The sequence below is a fragment of the Momordica charantia genome, assembly GCF_013281855.1.
Source record: "Momordica charantia cultivar OHB3-1 chromosome 4 unlocalized genomic scaffold, Mcharantia_2.0 BLBB01000004.1, whole genome shotgun sequence".
In the NCBI taxonomy this organism is placed as follows: Eukaryota; Viridiplantae; Streptophyta; class Magnoliopsida; order Cucurbitales; family Cucurbitaceae; genus Momordica; species Momordica charantia.
In genome coordinates this window covers 29,190,937-29,209,411 of record NW_028275162.1, presented here as the reverse complement: position 1 = coordinate 29,209,411, position 18,475 = coordinate 29,190,937, and the positions used below count along the sequence as shown (strand labels likewise).

Here is an 18,475-nt window from a genome sequence, read left to right as displayed (position 1 = left end):
ACGAAATTAATAGAGACAAAATTGAATTTTATATGGTCATAAATTTTTTATTTTATGTCTAATAAATGTACGAAATTTTTGAAATGTCTAATATATCATAGGTAAAAATTTATTAAACATAAATGAAAAGTTTTATTAGATACAAAATTAAAAATTTAGAAATTTATTAGAACTTCTGAAATTGCAAGTACCCCTTGAAAATCCAATTGTTTATTGAAAACACTTATTAGACAAAACTCCAAGCACTAAATTTGAAATTTAATTTATAAATTTATATTTAATTTTCTCATTCACTTTAGGGTAAATTATATATATATATATATATATATATATATATATATAAAGATAAATTAAACTATTATTTATTTCAAAACTAATATTCCTTCAAACATATAACTTTAACTATCTCTTATATATGTTATTTAACGCTCCTTTTTATGCCTCAAATAGTAATCATTGGTCATATTTATTCAGTCATTTTATTTTCATTCTTCATGTTTTAACCTCATTTCTCAATATTGTAATATTTTTATGCTGCATCTCAAAAACCTTTTCGATTTAGAATGATAATTATTAATTAACGTTAACAATTTTCAAAACATCCCCAGAGAAAACAGAAGGAAGGGAAAAAGAAAAATCAAAGCAAACCGAACGAAAAGAAAAAGAAGAAAGAAATCTAAAATCAGGGTAAAGGCTCCCCTTCCATTCCGGTCCCCTGTCTTCTGAGTATTTTATTTTGGCGTACACTCCCTCTAGCCAGCGCCGATCTTTCCCTCTCACAAACCCAAATGGACCCACCTCAGCCACCGTCACCGCCACAATCTGCCGCCTCGATCAAGCTCCGGTTGATGTGCAGCTACGGCGGCCGGATAACCCCACGGCCGCGCACCAAGTCCCTCTGCTATTTGGGCGGCGAAACCCGCATAATCTCCGTCGACCCAGCCGCAGTCAACACCCTCTCCGCCTTCATCTCCCATCTCCTCACCATCCTCGCCATTACACCTCCCTTCACCCTCAAGTATCAGCTCCCTCACTCCGCCCTCGACTCCTTAATCTCCCTCTCCTCCGACGACGACCTCCAATTCATGCTCTGCGAGCACCTCCGCCTCTCCTCCTCCATTTCCACCGCTTCTGCTCCCTCTCGCATTCGGCTCTTCGTCTTTTTTCCCGAGCCGGAGAAGCCCACGACGGCCCAAAACGTTATTCATCACCCGAAGACCGAGGCCTGGTTAGTCGATGCGCTTGAGAGTGCCAAGATTCTGCAGAAGGGCCGCGATTGCTCGGTGGGATTTGATGGGGAGGGTCTGATTGGAGAGAATGAAGGAAAGGGTGTTGGAGATTTGGGTACTGGGGGTGTTTCCTTGGCGGAATCAATGGTTCTGGAGACCAGTTCCTCTTTTGGATCATCTTCTTCTTCAGCTTCTTTGGCTAACGTGCCTCTCATTAAACCTCTGAATGAAGACTTTGCATTCAGTTCGCTGGATAATGCTGTCGCAAGGTACCTCTTGTTCTTCATGTTTATGGTTTTACAAGTTTTATTATAGTGTCTCGTAGTTTAATTTAATCTCTCTAAACATCTCTTATACTTTTAGATGTGACATGCTTTTTTCTTTTGGACGTAACAGGGATTGGATTGGATGAGCTGACATTTCTGTATAATGTATATGGAGAGTTTAAATTGGTTATTTGTATTGAGGTTTGAATTGGGTTTTTCTAGAGTGTCTTGCATCTTTCAAAACTCTAATTCTAAGAAAAGAGTTAACATTTGGCAATGACGTGAATATTTCCAGTAAATAGGTTTTAGATTTGGACTCTAAACCTTTATTTCCCCTAACATCATACAGAATTACAGCATTAAGTTATCTTTGTATCTTGAGCTCTGATAGTGCAGATTTCTAATAGCTGAAAGAACTTGTAATCTTTACAGCGAGATCGCCGCCACCAGCTCTTGTTCTTCAATTGAGAATGCGGTTATGTCTATCCCTGTGATATCAGAGAGTTACTTTCATGACCCCGCTGCTGGAATTCATCCCCAGAACGCCATTGATTTTTCAGGCTATACACTAGCTCCCCGACCAAACTCTTTTCAGCCGCAGGCATTGCAGTTTGTTCAAGCAGGCACTCCGGTAGAAAGCTGCCTTCCTTCTATGTTTCCAATGGCTTCTTACTATCCAGCCCAGCAGCCTCAGTTTCTCCATTACCAGCCGATGCCGAACCATATGTATCCTCTCTACTTTTTGCCTGTTGGACAGACACAGGTTTCAACCCCTTCCAACCTACCTATGCAGTGGGGCTTGCGTGACGCTGCAACTGGGAGTTTGAGCCACGCTTTGGTTCCCGATGCTTCTCCTGTTGCTCTTTCTCAAGTAGCTTACAAGGAGGTGATTCCTGAGCCACACCCACAGAATTTTGGAGCGACACCACCTCTTGCAAATCCAGTTGCTTTGGAGCCTGCTGATGAAGTTCGGCAGCAACCTGTGAGCATTTCTAATGATGCTGCAGTTGCTCTATCTGGTGAAGTTGCTCGTATTCGTAATGAATGCAACGACGATGATCTTGCAAGGACTCAAATATACAAATCTCAGCCTCCACCACCCCTGGTTCCTTCCCAGTTGCAAAGTAAAGCTAATGCCTCGACGACCCTTCTGTCAGATGCGATGGCTCAGCTACAGATGATCAAAATCAAACAATGAATTGGGAGCCTGAAATCACAGAGAGTAAGAGATTTTGATCACCCAATTTTGTGGGATTTTTTTTTACTATATGCATACCCTTTCTGAAAATGAACTTGTTTTATAGGTGTAAAGACGAATTCTTGTTCTTTTACTTACTCTTTTTTTCATTTCATATTGTTTTCTTATTTCTTTGGTCAATATGTTAATGGGGAGAAATCATCTATATATATATATATATTTATATATTTGTGTAATTTTTCTTCTTTCAGTGTGAAGGATGCATAAAAGAAGTGACTATATTTAGTGTGTGTTCAGACTAATTTGCATCTTCTGATCTTATTAAATTTGGTTGTCAAGGTAAATTCATATGACATTAAATTCTAGGTAAGTGACTACTGTGGTTTGAACTCATTTTCTCTACCCTAGGATGGTGATGTGATTTTATGTTTTATTTGGTGTTTCTCATTTTTTAGACGGATAATCTCTAAAAAGAAGTGATTTGATGGCCTAGGTTGGTGATTCAAGTTGGTTTCTTCCTTCTTGATTTTATGTCATAGGTTTACGAAGTTTTTTTTCTTTTGTGAGATAAGGTTTACAAAGCTTGGAGTCGAGATGTTTGAATCTATACCATTTGAATTTGGATTACGCAAGAAAAAAATAGGTCGTAGAAATTTAAGTTGTGGATTTGTGATCTGTAAAAGATAGTATTAAAAAACATGAGTTTACAGATAGATGGGGGGTTTAATGAATCTGTAACGTATGATAAGTAATTATTCATGTGGAGGGAGAATTCTGTCCTTCTCTATGTATTGCAAGGTAAAATTAGAGTGTAATAAATACAAGCTCAAAAAAATAGTAACAGTAAAAAACATACAAGGTAAGACAAATAAAGTGTAGTGAATCACGTGTTTTTTTTTATTACAAAAGTTTATGTTTTTTTTAGTACGAGATGTGGGCTATATTCGGTTGCGGAGTTTATATCCATTGATAATATCTTTTGTCGGGATTCATTGATTATTCATAGATACTACCAAAGTTGAACCCAAAGAAAATGAGAGCATATCATTCCTTATCAATTATTCATTGGTTCCAGAATTGATTGCATTTTCAGGCAATGGCGCCATTGGAGATATTGGAAGTCTGCAAAATCAGTCCTTCTTCTCCGGCGGCTGATTTCTCTCTTCCTCTCACCTTCTTCGATCTATTTTTCCTTGCAAGCTCTCCCACCGAGCGCATTCTTTATTACCATCACCACTTCGATTCCTCTTCAGTTCTTCCCAAACTCAAACGTTCCCTCTCTCTCGCACTCTCCCATTTCCTCCCTCTCGCCGGAAACCTAGTTTGGCCAGACCAGTCCCCCGAACCCATCATTCTTTACAAGCCCGGCGACGCCGTTTCCCTCACCATCGCCCAATCCGATGCCGATTTCAGCCGTCTCTCCGCGGACCACGTCCGGAAGGCCACCGATTCTCATTTCCTCGTCCCACAGCTCTATTCCTCCGACGATTCTGTATTTCCGGCCATGCGCCTTCAGATCACTTTGTTCCCCAAGAGCAGCGGTGGATTTTCAATCGGCATCGTGACTAACCATGTGGTCGTCGATGGGAAAACGTCGACTCTGTTCTTGAAATCATGGGCTTCCATTTGTAAACTCTGTCTCTCGTCTCTGCCGCCGGAGCTGACTCCGGATTTCGACCGGACGGCCATTAGGGACCCAGTTGGATCCGGATGGCAAACAGCCTACGAGAAGTTTCTTGGAATATTCTTGTCGCCGACGAGCACGGGCAGCAGAAAGTTGAGACTTACCCCAAAAGTGGCCATCTCCGACGACTTGGTCACCGGCACGTTTCACGTCACCAGATCCGGCGTGGAGAATCTGAGGAGAAAAGCGACGAATTCGAATTCATCTACGCGGCGCCATCTTACGACGTTTGTGCTAGCATTGGCCCATGTCTCAATCTGCCGGATCAAAGCGGAGCGATTAGAACCGAAAAGTAAGGTCGGATTGTTCTTCCCCGTGGATTGGCGGCTGCGCGCGGGGGCTCCGGTGGGGCCGAATTATTTCGGGAACGGAGTGTGTGGGTATGGGTTTTTAACGGAAGCGAGAGAGTTTGAGGAAGAGAACGCAATGGAAATCATTCAAAGCAAGATCAGTGACGCAATTGCAGAGGTGACGGAGGAGAAGAACAGAGCTGATGAAATGGTGGTAGAGTTAGCGGCGCGGTTGATGAAGGAAATGCCGTTTTGTCGAACAATAATGGCGGCCGGATCGCCGAGATTTGGAGTTTACGAGACTGATTTCGGGTGGGGAAGGTGTAAGAGAGTGGAGATGAGTTCGATTACGCCGGACGGAACTCTTTCGATGGTGGAGAGTAGAAATGGGAATGGAGGACTGGAAATTGGGATTCTTCTTCCCCAACATGCAATCAATGATTTTTCTTCTTTGTTTTACCAAGGACTCGAATGATTTGGTTAATTAGGCTAATATGTCCTCCGCTTCTAATCTATCTTTGGATTGTTGAAATGAAATGAATACTTACAAATTTGAGTTTGTGATTTGTAAAAGTATATGTTTGGATTGTTCAGATGAATTCATGAGTTTGTGTGAGTTTATGATCCCTAAAAGTGATTATATGGTACGGTATAAATTTCGTAGAATGATTGGAATACAATTCAATTTTCAAAATTATTTTACAAATGAATTTAGTTTTTCTAAAATCATTTTTTTTTTTAATTTATGATGAATGGAAAGGAAAGTAATTTTGATAGTAACAAAAATGATTTCATGAAGAAACTTATACCCATCTACATATTAGAATTTTGTGAATTACCGCTGACATTTTTGATGGTCATATTAGAAATTATAATATAGATTTTCTTTTCATATTTAGATTTCGAGATTTGAATTTTTTTTTTTTGTTTATTTCAAATTTGTCCTAGAATTAATTTGATGTAATTTATATTTTATTTTAATAATTAGATTTGATTAGATTTCAAAAGCTTTCAAATTTGGATTCCACTGCATTCCATTCAAAATTTTTATATTAATTCTCACGTGGGCTCCATTCCATTCTACCAATTTTCTCTTATCAATAAGATTCTATGTATCTGTCTAATTATAACAAAATTCTTCTTTTCTCTTTTTTAATAATTCAAAAATTTTAAATTAATTCTCACGTGGGCTCCATTCCATTTCCCCCAATTTTTTCCCATCAATGAGATTATGTATATCTATATATTTAGATGTTTTATTCGAGGATAAACATATACATCTCCAAAATATTATTTCTATGTTTTAATTTTCTTCTTCTTCATAATTTTTTCAGTCATTTTTTTGGTACCTCACCCTTTTCAATGGTATAATAAACATGTATGCCTTTGAAAGATTATAAAATATCTAAGATTATATTATATATTCAAATGATCATTTTATAATACATTATTTTTCATTTTAATATTTCAATATACAATATGATAAAGGTATAATCTTCGAAAAGTTATATAATATATACTATTTATTGTTATATATTAAATTAGAATGTTATATATACTAAATTAGAAGGTTATATAATATATGTATATTTTTTTATGATAAATATACCTCCAATATGTTATATAATAATATATACCGGTATAACAGTTTTCTCCAGAGTGGCGTCATCTATTTTCTTATTTGAAAGTTTTTTTCTCTCTTTTGAAAGTAGCCACCCCCAACTCCCTCTTTTTCCGACAACACCCCAAGCAACGACAAACCCTTGACAGCACAAACCGCCACAAATGACTATATGCAGCAGCTGGTGATGTGTTCCCATATTCGAATAGTAGCAATGACGACATTCCTCCACGACAGTGTGACTCCCTTGCTTCAGTGACATCCCTTGCTAGATTTGTACCTTAGAGGTTTTTAACGGCGGCGACGTTGGCAGATGTTCTGAGTGTCGATTGTTGTTTTGATTGTGCACATGTTTAGAAACCGTCGGCGAGAAATACATCAATTGTCATTGGAAAGCATTTGTCATCGTCCCTTGAAGGGAGGAGGTCGAATTGGAAATTGGGAGTCAAGATTTTAGGGGAAAATATAGAGGCAAAATTTAAGGGATTTGAATGAAGCCAAATATAAATATATTTTTCAATTTCTGGATTTTGCGTTTATGTTTTTATTAAACTTATATTTCAAATGATAAATTGATAATTTTTTAATGGATTCCCTCAATTATAGGCCGATATTTAGATAATAGTGTAAACTCTCGATAGTTAATTAAGTCATTTTTATAATTTGAAACTCAAATGGACTAGTTATGCACTTATCCTTTAAATTTACCCTTAATTAATCCAAAAACACGGAGATCCAACAGTCCTGTTTTATGTCGCTGTTTCTCGTTTTTAGATCTCTAATAGAAACAATAGCATGTTGTGTTAATGACAGATAATCACTAAAAAAGAATGATTTTATGTCCCAGGTTTATGAAATTCTTTTTCTTTTCTTTTTTGAGATAATTTTTTGTTTTGTTTTGTTTTTTGAATATGATATGTCGAGGTGAGTTGAGATAAAGTTTGTAAAGCTTTATCACAGGAGGTTGTGAGTTGAGATAAGGTTTATAAAGGTTGGAGGTGAGACATTTGAATTTGGATTATGCAGGGAAAAAAAATGTCATAGAATTTTAGGTTGGTATAATCGGGTGGATTTGTGATTTGTAAAAGTTAGTATTAAAAAACATGAGCTTACAGATAGATGGACAGTGGGTTTAATGAATCTGTAACTTATGATAATTATTATTCATGTGGAGGGAGAATTCTCTCCTTTTCTGTGTATTGCAAGGTAAAACTAGAGTGTAGTAAATACAAGCTAAAAAAAAAAGAATAATAACAGTAAAAAGTAGACAAGGTAAGAAATAAAATGGAAAACGAAAGAAATAAAGAAAATGAGGAGCCTATATTTATAATGACCAAAACATATCAAACATTGTAAACTCTGAATTACAAAGTCTAACTCGTGAGCTAAGCTAAAAGTGTAGTTAGTGAAAGTAAGATCCGGATGGCAAACGCTGTACCAGAAGTTACTTGGAATGTTGACGTTGTCGTCGGGCACGGGCAGCAGAAAGTTGAGACTTACCCCAAAAGTGGCCATCTCCGACGACTTGGTCACCGGCACGTTTCACGTCACCAGATCCGGCGTGGAGAATCTGAGGAGAAAAGCGACGAATTCAAATTCATCTACGCGGCGCCATCTTACGACGTTTGCGCTAATGCCGGCCCACGTCTCAATCTGCCGGATCAAGGCGGAGCGATTAGAACCGAAAAGTAAGATCGGATTGATCTTCCCAGTGGATTGGCGGCTGCGCGCGGGGGCTCCGGCGGGGCCGAATTATTTCGGGAACGGAGTGTGTGGGTATGGGTTAATGGAAGCGAGAGAATTTGAGGAAGAAAACGCCATGTGAATCATTCCGAACAAGATCAGTGATGCAATTGCAGAGGTGACCGCGGAGGAGAGCAGAGCTGCTGAAAGGGTGGACGAGTTGCGGGCGCGGTGGAGGAAGGAAATGCCGGTTTCTCGAACCATAGTGGCGGCCGGTTCGCCGAGATTTGGAGTTTACGAGACTGATTTTGGATGGGGAAGGTGTAAGAAAGTGGAGATGACTTCGATTACGCCCGCTGGAACTTTTTCCATGGCAGAGAGTAGAAATGGGAATGGAGGACTGGAAATTGGGATTCTTCTTCCCCGACATGTAATCAATGATTTTTCTTTTTTGCTTTACCAAGGACTCAAATAAGTTATAAAAAAAAAAGCATATATCTCAGGTCCTGAGTTAATCCTCCCCAAAGGAAAAAAGACTTTGAATAATTTTGTTAAATAGGCTGTTATTTAATATGTCCTCCATTTTTAAATTTCTAATATAATATATGTTTGGATTGTTCAGATAAATACGTGATAAAATGATATATATTTCATAAGTAACATAATATTATATAGTTAAATTATGCAAGCTCAACGTGTGAATTTGTATGTCTACTGATTACACATTTTCTATTAGTCCAAAATTTTGCACATTTTTTACCCATATTCAAAATGTCGTGAGTTTGAAATTTGAATTCTCACCATGCGGTCGCACTAATTTTTTTTTTTTCTTTTAATCAACACTGGGTATATTCATAATCCTAAAATTCATAGTGGTTAATATTCTCAGCTCATTGTTCTTTCCATTTCATTCACCGCCACCACTGGATTCCAAGGTTTAATTTCATTGCCAGCAAGTAAAGTAATACAGTTACCTACATTTGAGGGCCTCCATCGGAGAGGGAGAAATGTGGGCAGAGATGGAAATTGGGTTTCAAAAAAGACTACTTTTTTCATCCTTCATTTCTGTTTCCAAAGTTGCTCATTGAAAAGTAATACCAAAAAAAGGGGGAAAAATCCACTGACCCAATCACAGTTTGCCACATGGTGGCTGTCTCCACAATAATAATTGCAGGAATGCTGTATGTCCCATCAAAAACTTGGAGCAGTTTCGGTATTAGTTACTGGGAGGAGGAGACAGGCCAGAAAAATGCCACAAAATCTCTCCCCCTCCCCACCAGATCCAACCCTGCACAGAAATATCAAAAACTTTTGAGACGCCGGTGTCAGTTTTTGCTGCAACCCACATTTTTATTTATTTGGCTTTTCGGAATATTTTGCATATTCACTTCGTCGTTTACTTTTCAGCGGGTTGTCGTCTTTCGAGGGGCCAGCGGCTTTCTTCGTCGTTTTTTTTAATCTTCTGGATATTTTTCGAGGCCTTTGACCCTCATAAGACGAGGCTTCTTCCCCTGGTATACATATCTTTGCTCTGCTTTGTATGATCTTCTAACAGAGCTCTCTCATTTTGGCTTTTTTCCCCTGCTTTTGGTTGTTGATGTAATAATGCCTTGGAGGAATGTTGGATCTCTTTCTTGTTTTAGGATTTTCGGCGTCGCCTTTCAGGTTAGTGGGTTTCTTCTAATCTGGTTTCCCAGTTGCAATTGCAAAAGGAAATTCAAATTGCTTGAACTCTGTGAATGATTGGCCCGTTATTTGGCTGTTTTCATGTGCCTGCGTAAGGTCAATTTGAAGTGTTAGTTTCAGATTGTAGAGACGGATCATGGATCTATCGAAGTTTCATATTTTTTCATTTCTTTTCTTTTCAATGAAAACTGCTCGGTAGTTATTTTGTTAACCAGGCTTTTCAATTATGAGTTCTCCAATTGATTAGAGTTGGCAATAAAATTTGCTCTTTTTTGGACATAGCTTGGGTGATCTTTTCTTGAATGGTTTTGGGAAAAATGGGTTTTGTTCACAAGGAGAGCTACTGTTTGAATAAACGTCTGAAAGAACTGTAGGGGGCTGCAGAATCTTGTTTTCATAATCCCATTCATTTCGCAGATGCCTTTGTACTGGTTTAGCTTTTCTTTCTGCTGGATAACTGTACGAACAAGTATAATCGTTCGGGGAGAGGCATTGTTAATGTACGGCGAGAAATTATTTGGGCGAAACAATGTTGTTGGTTGACTTAATACTGTTGGATATACGAGAGAATTTAAAAACGATATTTCAAATATGTATCGAATGGTTATTAGGAGAAAACAAATTTTAAACTCGAATCCAATGGTTATTACAAGGCAGCCACTTTGAATAACTTTTCTCTTTTTAGAGACTTCTTAAGATCTCTCTAGGCAAATGTTTGAAGATAAAATTTTCATCCTTGAGTTGAAGTAGGTATTTTGGAGTTCTTACATATACTTTTCCCCTGAAGGTTTTCTTCGGGTTATTTAGGTTGTATCTCAAACGGGGCCACAGCTTTCTTCCGTAACTAGCGATTGCCTTCTACCCATTAATTTCCCATTGATAGATCACCAGAATCAAGAGGATCAAAAGGTATCATTTTTTATGCTTTGTTTTTCTAATGAATGAGCATAGCCTTTTCTCTAGCCTTGTAAAGTCCGATTCTGGGCTCCTTTTTTCTTTTGTTTCTTTGCATGAAGTAGCCTTTCTCCTATCTTTTGCCCTTGTATTCTCCTTTTATTTGAGGTAAATTCCTCATTTCCTCCCTGGCTCTCTTGTATAGCTTTTCTTATTCATGAAAAGTCTATTGTACACCTTTTTTTGGGATAATTTATGACTGTAGAGGGACTACAGAATTTTAAATCATTATTCTTAGTTTCTTCTTTTTCCATTGAAGTTGTGTTATTTACAACGTTCTATGTTGATCACGCCATGGGGTCGGTTCGGCAAGCTGATGACTTGGGCATTCCTAGTTTTAGGGGGGGAAAACTAGAGAGAACTTCGAAACCGTTATGTGTTTATATAATTTTCTTAATCTAAGATGAACCGAGGGGGTTGCCCTCTATTTCCTTCTTCGCTCTGCACCTGCTATAGGACGTTCATCTATAATTTGTTGTATCCTTGAGTTTTGAGATCAAACTGTGTTGTAACACTCCATCTTTTCTTGTACTATATTCGGTCTGCTTTTCGCTCGAGAAGGGATGATCCTAATAGTTCTATAGTACATAACTTTTAGGAAGAGTTAGATAATAGGAAGGATAAATTTGTTATTCTTTGCTGTTTTCAGACAAGGTCCTATATGAACTTTCTAACATTTTACAACATGAATTTTTCGTTCTAGTTTCATCATTATCCGTGTTTGTTTGTTCTTGCGCAGGACAGCAGAATGAGAGAAGTGCAGCTTGGTTCTCACACTCTAAGATCTCATGGAGTCGCTGTCGCAAGGATACACATGCATGATTGGTGTATAGTTCTTCTTCTTGTGCTGACTGAGATCATCCTAAATACGATCCATCCATTTTATCGCTTTGTTGGGAAGGACATGATGACCGATCTCAGATTTCCCTTTAAAGAAAATACTGTTCCTATTTGGGCTGTACCCGTAAGTTTGCTTGTGTCTATGAAAACTTTTTGATATAAGCTAGAATGGAAACTAATGTGAATGTATAATTTTTTCTTTTAGATTTACGCAGGGCTGCTACCAATAGTAATCTTTCTGTTCATATATTGGCGTAGAAGGGACGTCTATGATCTTCATCATGCCATACTAGGTGAGATACTTCATCAAATTTAGTGATACTTATATGCAACTGGTTGATGGCTGATGTGAATTGGAATATCCTGTAGGCCTCCTTTACTCCCTCTTAATAACAGGAGTCATTACCGATGCAATAAAAGTTGCGGTTGGACGACCTCGACCGAACTTCTTTTGGCGTTGTTTTCCTGATGGGAAAGACGTATGTTTCTTAAAACGAGATTTGGCATTTTTCTTCTGTTTAGATATAACTTGCTTGGCTTGGTGTTAAATATTGATTTCCTTGTCTCTTAGGTTTATGATGCATTAGGCGATGTTATATGTCATGGTGATGCCAGTGTTATCAAGGAAGGGCATAAGAGCTTTCCGAGTGGGCATACTTCATGTAAGCTGCAAAACTCAACTTAAGCATCCCTAGCAAGATACAATGGCAACATGATTTTTAATATCGGGATGTGGTATCTAACCTTTTTGCAAATCTTCGACCTGATGTAGGGTCATTTGCTGGTCTCGGTTTCCTATCATTGTACTTGTCTGGAAAAATACAAGTATTCGACCAGCGGGGCCACATTGCAAAACTCTGCATTGTTTTCCTTCCCTTGCTTTTTGCAGCTCTCGTGGGCGTTTCTCGGGTGGACGATTACTGGCACCATTGGCAGGATGTGTTTGCCGGAGGTCTGCTCGGTATGTGAATTTTCCTTCGTTGCCTCTTTGCGATCGCATCTTGTACATAACAAATCAATGGTTATAAAGAGCTCTACTTTTGCAGGGCTTGTAGTGTCTACCTTCTGCTACTTGCAGTTCTTTCCACCTCCATACCACTCTCAAGGTACAGTTATTATCCATTCTTTCTTTGTCGAAAACAGAACTTTGATACTAAGGATTCATATGATTCTGGCTTGTAGGCTGGGGACCATATGCATACTTCAGGGTGTTGGAGTCGCTTGCTAATCCACCGCCCCAGCCAGCGAATGCTGCAAATGTGCGCAATGAACAGGACGTTGAAAGGCAGACTGAGAACGACGAGGATGACCGACGAAGCAACGGCAGATTTATAGGACTGTCCACTGATACTAATTCTCGTTCAACGATGGAGGAAACTGAAACTGAGAGGAAGTAACTGCTTGACAATATGTTGCTTTGGAGGCTCTATACTCTACTAACATTGGTTTGTTTTTGATTCATAGGCTAATTATAATATTATATGGTATGGTTCTTTTGTACAGAAGCTTTTTCTTTGGTTTAATTTTATGCTATGGTTCGCCTTAATGCTGTAAACGGGTCGTTTTGGCTCGATTTTTGACCAAGCTAATGCTAAACTGATCCTTTTTTTTTTAGGTAATTGAATTGACTACCGAATTGATTAAAAATCAAATGGTCCCTAAACTACTTTTTTTTACGCAATTATAAAAATGGTTAGTTTTCTTCTATTATTCTACTCGATATTAAACATTAATACATTAAACTACTATCCCAGCTGATTGTCAACATGCATATATTCAATATGATAGTGTTCTTGATATGTACAGCTTGTGGGACGGATGTAATCAAACAATAGAGACTAAATTGAAATGATTTAGCAGGTAAATTTAACCAATAAGAATCTTTAGAAGTATTCTACAGAGCCTACAAATTTAGAAAACATTAAATCCTTTTCCATTGCAACAAATACAATTGTAAAGAATCGGCCAAGAATTTCAAACCTGAATGAGAGGCCTATGTTTGGAATCAGAGTTATCATCCGAGAAATAAGAATGTAAAGATTCGAAGCTAAAGCCGTAGCCAATCCCTTGGCCGATTCCAAGCCCTAGCCCGACGCCGCAGCCGAGACCGAGCCCGAAGACCAGGTGAAGGTTGCCGCCGAGGCCAATCCCGCCGGCGCCGACCAGACCGAAACCAAGCCCGACGCCGCAGCCTACCCCCGCTCCTCCGCCGGCCTCTAAGACTAGTATTGGTTCGTTGGGCTTCCGGCGATTGGCGTCGAAAATGTTGGGGAGAGAGAATTTGTTTTGGTCCTTCCTCTGAAAATTGTTTGAAATTCCCTTCCAGTTCCATGGCGAACTGGAATCGGCGTTCATGGTAAGAGACAAGATGAAGAGAAGAAAGATTGATGTTGGCTATTGCAATCGTAAAGTGGGTTTTTGTTTTTCCTTCACATATCTTATCCCTTCCCAATTCCAATCCATCTCACCATTTCTCCCTAAAATTTTAAGTTTCTAATTTCTAATAACATAATTGGAATGTTACTAAAAGAAGTTTCCAATAGGTTCTTCAAGCGCACTAATCTGCGACTAATAACTTTTTCGAACCCAAAACTGAAATCAATCAAAGTTGTAGGTAGGTATTCATGATCAAATAAAGAAGTCTCTAATATTAATGTTTGCTCTAATATTATAAATTTTTTTTTATTTATTTAATACAATGTGTGGGATAGGAGATCGAACCCAACCTTAAAACTTTTTTTCTAGTACAACATGTTGGAGAGGGGATTCGAACTCATAACCTACTAGTTGGAGGTATATACCAATTACTGGAGGTTAATAATTGGAACAGCTATGCATTCAAACCTTTTAAAGTATGAAAAATGAAAGGGATGCAACTATATTATTAAAAAAAAAATTAAAAATACATGGACTACAAATAACTTTGAAAGTCTATGGACCAAATTTATAATTTAGCCTTTTTAACGTCCAAGAGACCAAAGAATATATTTTTTTTCAAAAGTTTAATTTGCGATAAGAAAAAAGGGTAGTCCATTAGGTCTATTATTTTGTTTTTCATTTCAATAATATGTGAAGATAGAGATTTGAATCTCCCATATTTTAATCAAATGCATGTGTCTTAGTGAGTTGAACCGGCGCTTAAATCAGCCTAATAAGAAAGGTTTATATAAATTAAGTTTAGTTTTTTAGAATAAAATTATATAATACAAAGAAAGGGAAGGGGTTGGTAATTTTTAGAAAATAAAAAATTGAGAGTTGGAGGAGATGAGGGCCATCCCAAGGTTAGTTAAAGTTGTGACAAATAAGCAAACCATTTCCCAACCTCCTCTCTCTTAAACCTAATCCCATTTTCAGATTTAGAAATTGAAACCAACACCCCAATCATTCATATCATTTGCTTAATCAACAAAAACCCCATATCAAACCCACAAAAAAAAAAAAAAAAAAAACTTTTCCACAGATAATTATTTTTATTATTTCTCCATTTCTCTCCAAAAAAATTAGTGCACTAATTTTGATCACGTGATGTCGAACCAACAAAAGAAATGTCCGATCACACAGAACAATGGAAGGAATAATAATTTTAATTGAGTGATTAACAAAACAACTCCCACCTTCTCACATGCTTCAACGCCACGCCAAAAACTTACCCTTTTCCATAACAACTTCCTCTTAACAAACTTCATATGCATATACCTATATATATATATATATATATATATATATTATATACACACACACACTCACACTCACACACGTGTGTAATGGTTAGCTATAAAGCATGGCCATTCTTCAGTTAGGGTTTATCTATTAATTAAGTTGTTTGGTCTGTAGCTGCTGCTGAAGGCTTCTTCTCCGGCTTCGTAGGGGTGAGATTTTGTAAGGACCGTTTTTCTTTCTGTTTACGCTTCTGAGGGTTCAAATCATTTAAATTTGTCATTCTCTTCTTTCAAAAGCATCCCAAATCCATCATTCAATGAATTACTTAATTTTAATCTACTCACTTTATATATATATATCTTTGTTTATTAATAATGAATGTGTTGAATTCAACTAATCCACATGCCTGATCTGATCCGGGTTATTGAACTAATTTTGATTATTATAAATTCCTATTTCCTGGTTTTCCACCAAAATCGTATATTGATGTTGTTGATATTTCCTATCTGGTTGACGTGTTAACTATATTAAAATTTCGGGCTGAATAAAATAAGAAAAAAAAAATTAAGTATATTATTTTTAAGTGGTATGTAAAGAAATGTTAATTCAATCATAGAAATGAATTGAAGATTTTAAAATTATGTAGAACCCAAATTGGCATTGGCTAGTAAATAATATATATTATAAGAACGACTAAATTGAAATCAAACGGCCGGGGAGATTCGTAATTTTACGTAGTTTGGTGTAAAATGGCAGTTGTGTTTGAAAACTTCTTCTCAGCCTGGGTTCCAATGGAGGAGGAGGACATGTCGCCGCCGTTGCCGTCGAGTCTTCCCGCAACTCCACCGGAATTCGAGAATTTCGGCGTGCATTTTGCTTCAATGTACCACTCGATTTTCCCGCCATTATCAACATTGTCGCTTCCGAGCTCTCTTTCGTTCACGCCGTCGCCGTGCTCCTCCGCCGTGGACGACGACGACCACAGCCACAGCCACACCGACGAGCTCCTTTTTGAGGCCGGGCTTGTTCTGGAGAGCCGAGAGCTGTGGGAACAGCACGATCTGTGCCTCCGGCGCCTCCGCGAGGTGAGTAAGGAGGCGGATTATCTCCGGCGAGAGAACGCCCAAATCCGATCGGCGAACGCGGAGCTGGTGAAGCTTGTTTCCTCGAAGATCGGCGTCGACGATATAATCAGTCCGACGAGTGTGATACGGAACAACAACAACCAGTTCGAGGGGATGATCAGGAATCGCCGCCGTGTAATCGCTCTTCCGAACAGCATCTCCGTCCGGTCTGCAACTCCGGCCACCGCTCCACTACTCAACATCCAATCGGTAGGTTTGATTAATTTTCCTCAACGTCTTTGAATTCGTTCTTTTATGTTCCCTTCCCATTTAATTGATAAAAGTAGTTTTATTTTTAGCCCTTAAAAATAACAAAATTCTAGTAGCTTCTATATCCATGTTTATGTTAATTAAAAATTAAGAATTAACGAAGAAATGGATAAAATATTTATTAGTTGAACTAAAATAAAAGATGGATGTATGTATATATCTCAATTTTATGAATTTATCAATGAAAATATTACTAAAATGATAGACATTCCTGAAGAAAACATAAAAGTAAAAAATTCACAGAAGAAGTAGAAAAAGGCATTAATAAATTCGCATTTCAGACTTTTAAACCATTTAAAATTTAATGTTAGGTTAAATATTTGTTTTAGTAACGTTTTTGGTATTTTCTTCCACTGAATCCCTTATATATTTAACATTTTTCAATTACACTTTTTTTTTTATTGATTAGTTTTAAAATTCAGTGAGTAAATTAGTAAATATATCTAGAAAAAGAATTAGGAAAAAGGAGGAAAATTTATAATTCCTTCCAAATTCGCATAAGTTTCAATGTTTTCCTTCTCCTTCTTTCTTAGTATTATATTACATAAATTTCTCATTAGTCAATTTTAATATTGAGTATTGAAAATAGTATAATTAAACAATGTTAAAACATAAATAGTTTAATTTGAAACTTAGGATTAAATTCACCGAAACATCCAAACTAAAGTGTTCCTCTAGCTGTATTATTACCATTAATTATGCTCGAGAGTATTTTGTTAAAACTTTTTGGTGTATATACAATCAATGATATTTTGACGGCCATGGGATATACGGCAAACAAAATTTAATTAAAATATTGGTTATAAGAAAAGTGGACATAATAATTTGGTTGTGGGCAGCGTCGGGTGTGCGCTCCGGCGAGTGGCGGCGGAGGGAGTGGGAAGAGAGAGGAGGAGGAGGCGGCGGCGGCAGCGATGGAGTTGGAGTTGTACAACCAGGGGATGGCGAAGACAGAGCTCTGCAACAAATGGCGAGAGACCGGCGGGTGCCCTTACGGCGACCATTGCCGGTTCGCTCATGGTGTCGAAGAGCTCCGGCCGGTCATCAGACACCCACGCTACAAGACACAGATGTGCAGGATGGTACTCGCCGGTGACACGTGTCCTTACGGTCACCGGTGCCATTTTCGTCACTCTCTCAACCACCGGGAGAGATGAGGAGGAGGAGGAAGAAGAAGATGAAGAAAAAGATATACTCAAAATATTAGAAGAAATAAATAAGAGGGAAAAAGTTATTTGGTTTGGTTTTGTGTAGTGTATATAATAATGGGCCTTATATATATCTGTTGTTGTTATTATTATCATTATTATTATTATTTTGATTTATATGTGATTTAATAATGTTGTTTTCTCTTTGTACTTGAATAAGAAAAGAGAATTATATATCAAAGTTGATGTTTGTCATAAGAAATTTTTTTAAATGTAAAGATTGAAAATAGGTATATACAAATTCCATAATGAACTACCACAAGTCTTTTTAGAGACTGATCTAACACTAATACGCCAAACCCAGTAGTTGATAACTTAATTTGAAAGTTCATATTGTTTTGTTAGTTGAATCTATCATTCTAATTAAGATTTGATTAATTTGTGGACTGATAATTGGTGGTTTTTTTTATTAGATCCCTTAATTGTTCATCACATCGCTTCTTTTTGTGAGTGATTTTGGTTGAAATGTATTTTTGAAATCTTTTGTTTTTATGGTTTCTGAGTCGTATATCCACATTATACATCAACTTTTGGTTAATAAAATTTAGCAACAACTTAATTAACATGGCTTAATTGAGAATTACCTTACAAACTTAGGACGTGTGAAAGTAGTGCAGATGACATATGAGGTTGAGCCCTAAAATGATTGGTATGTTTAATTAAGTCACAATATATTCGTAGATAAGAAAAAATAAAAAATAAATCATTAACATCCCATGACTAAAAATAGCACAAGTGTGTTTGTGTTAGGGAGAGAGCTCT

The 18,475-nt window shown here is 37.5% G+C and overlaps 3 protein-coding genes across 18 annotated transcripts; all 3 read left to right on the top strand.

Moving 5' to 3' along the window:
• Positions 1-643: 643 nt before the first annotated feature.
• On the top strand, positions 644-5,283 carry LOC111006259 (Octicosapeptide/Phox/Bem1p family protein). 3 transcript variants are annotated; one of them, XM_022278071.2, is made up of 3 exons: positions 644-1,498; positions 1,928-2,717; positions 3,787-3,928. In XM_022278071.2, exons 1-2 carry the CDS (start codon positions 789-791, stop codon positions 2,691-2,693), a joined length of 1,476 nt encoding a protein of 491 aa, XP_022133763.1. In that variant the 5' UTR covers positions 644-788; the 3' UTR covers positions 2,694-2,717; positions 3,787-3,928. The 3 variants fall into 3 exon arrangements, with proteins under 3 accessions (XP_022133763.1, XP_022133765.1, XP_087978442.1); XM_022278073.2 differs by lacking the exon at positions 3,787-3,928 and adding an exon at positions 2,945-3,016; XM_088122316.1 differs by lacking the exon at positions 644-1,498 and having other exon boundaries at positions 2,577-2,717; positions 3,787-5,283.
• A 3,861-nt stretch (positions 5,284-9,144) lies between these two features.
• On the top strand, positions 9,145-13,070 carry LOC111006260 (putative lipid phosphate phosphatase 3, chloroplastic). Of its 12 annotated transcripts, none has more exons than XM_022278074.2 (10): positions 9,146-9,295; positions 9,379-9,485; positions 10,465-10,566; positions 11,351-11,575; positions 11,657-11,744; positions 11,821-11,930; positions 12,023-12,113; positions 12,224-12,412; positions 12,498-12,557; positions 12,634-13,070. In XM_022278074.2, the coding sequence occupies exons 1-10, from the start codon at positions 9,148-9,150 to the stop codon at positions 12,846-12,848; spliced, it is 1,335 nt and encodes a 444-aa protein (XP_022133766.2). In that variant the 5' UTR covers positions 9,146-9,147; the 3' UTR covers positions 12,849-13,070. The 12 variants fall into 12 exon arrangements, with proteins under 12 accessions (XP_087978443.1, XP_022133766.2, XP_087978446.1 ...); XM_088122320.1 differs by lacking the exon at positions 9,146-9,295 and adding an exon at positions 9,615-9,636 and having other exon boundaries at positions 9,362-9,485; positions 11,356-11,575; XM_022278079.2 differs by lacking the exon at positions 9,146-9,295 and adding an exon at positions 9,615-9,636 and having other exon boundaries at positions 9,362-9,485; positions 10,445-10,566.
• Positions 13,071-15,207: 2,137 nt separating this feature from the next.
• Positions 15,208-17,895, top strand: LOC111006497 (Zinc finger C-x8-C-x5-C-x3-H type family protein). 3 transcript variants are annotated; one of them, XM_022278476.2, is made up of 3 exons: positions 15,208-15,320; positions 15,868-16,445; positions 17,345-17,895. In XM_022278476.2, the coding sequence occupies exons 2-3, from the start codon at positions 15,903-15,905 to the stop codon at positions 17,660-17,662; spliced, it is 861 nt and encodes a 286-aa protein (XP_022134168.1). In that variant the 5' UTR covers positions 15,208-15,320; positions 15,868-15,902; the 3' UTR covers positions 17,663-17,895. The 3 variants fall into 3 exon arrangements, with proteins under 3 accessions (XP_022134168.1, XP_022134167.1, XP_022134166.1); XM_022278475.2 differs by having other exon boundaries at positions 15,219-15,330; XM_022278474.2 differs by lacking the exon at positions 15,208-15,320 and having other exon boundaries at positions 15,342-16,445.
• Positions 17,896-18,475: the final 580 nt, after the last annotated feature.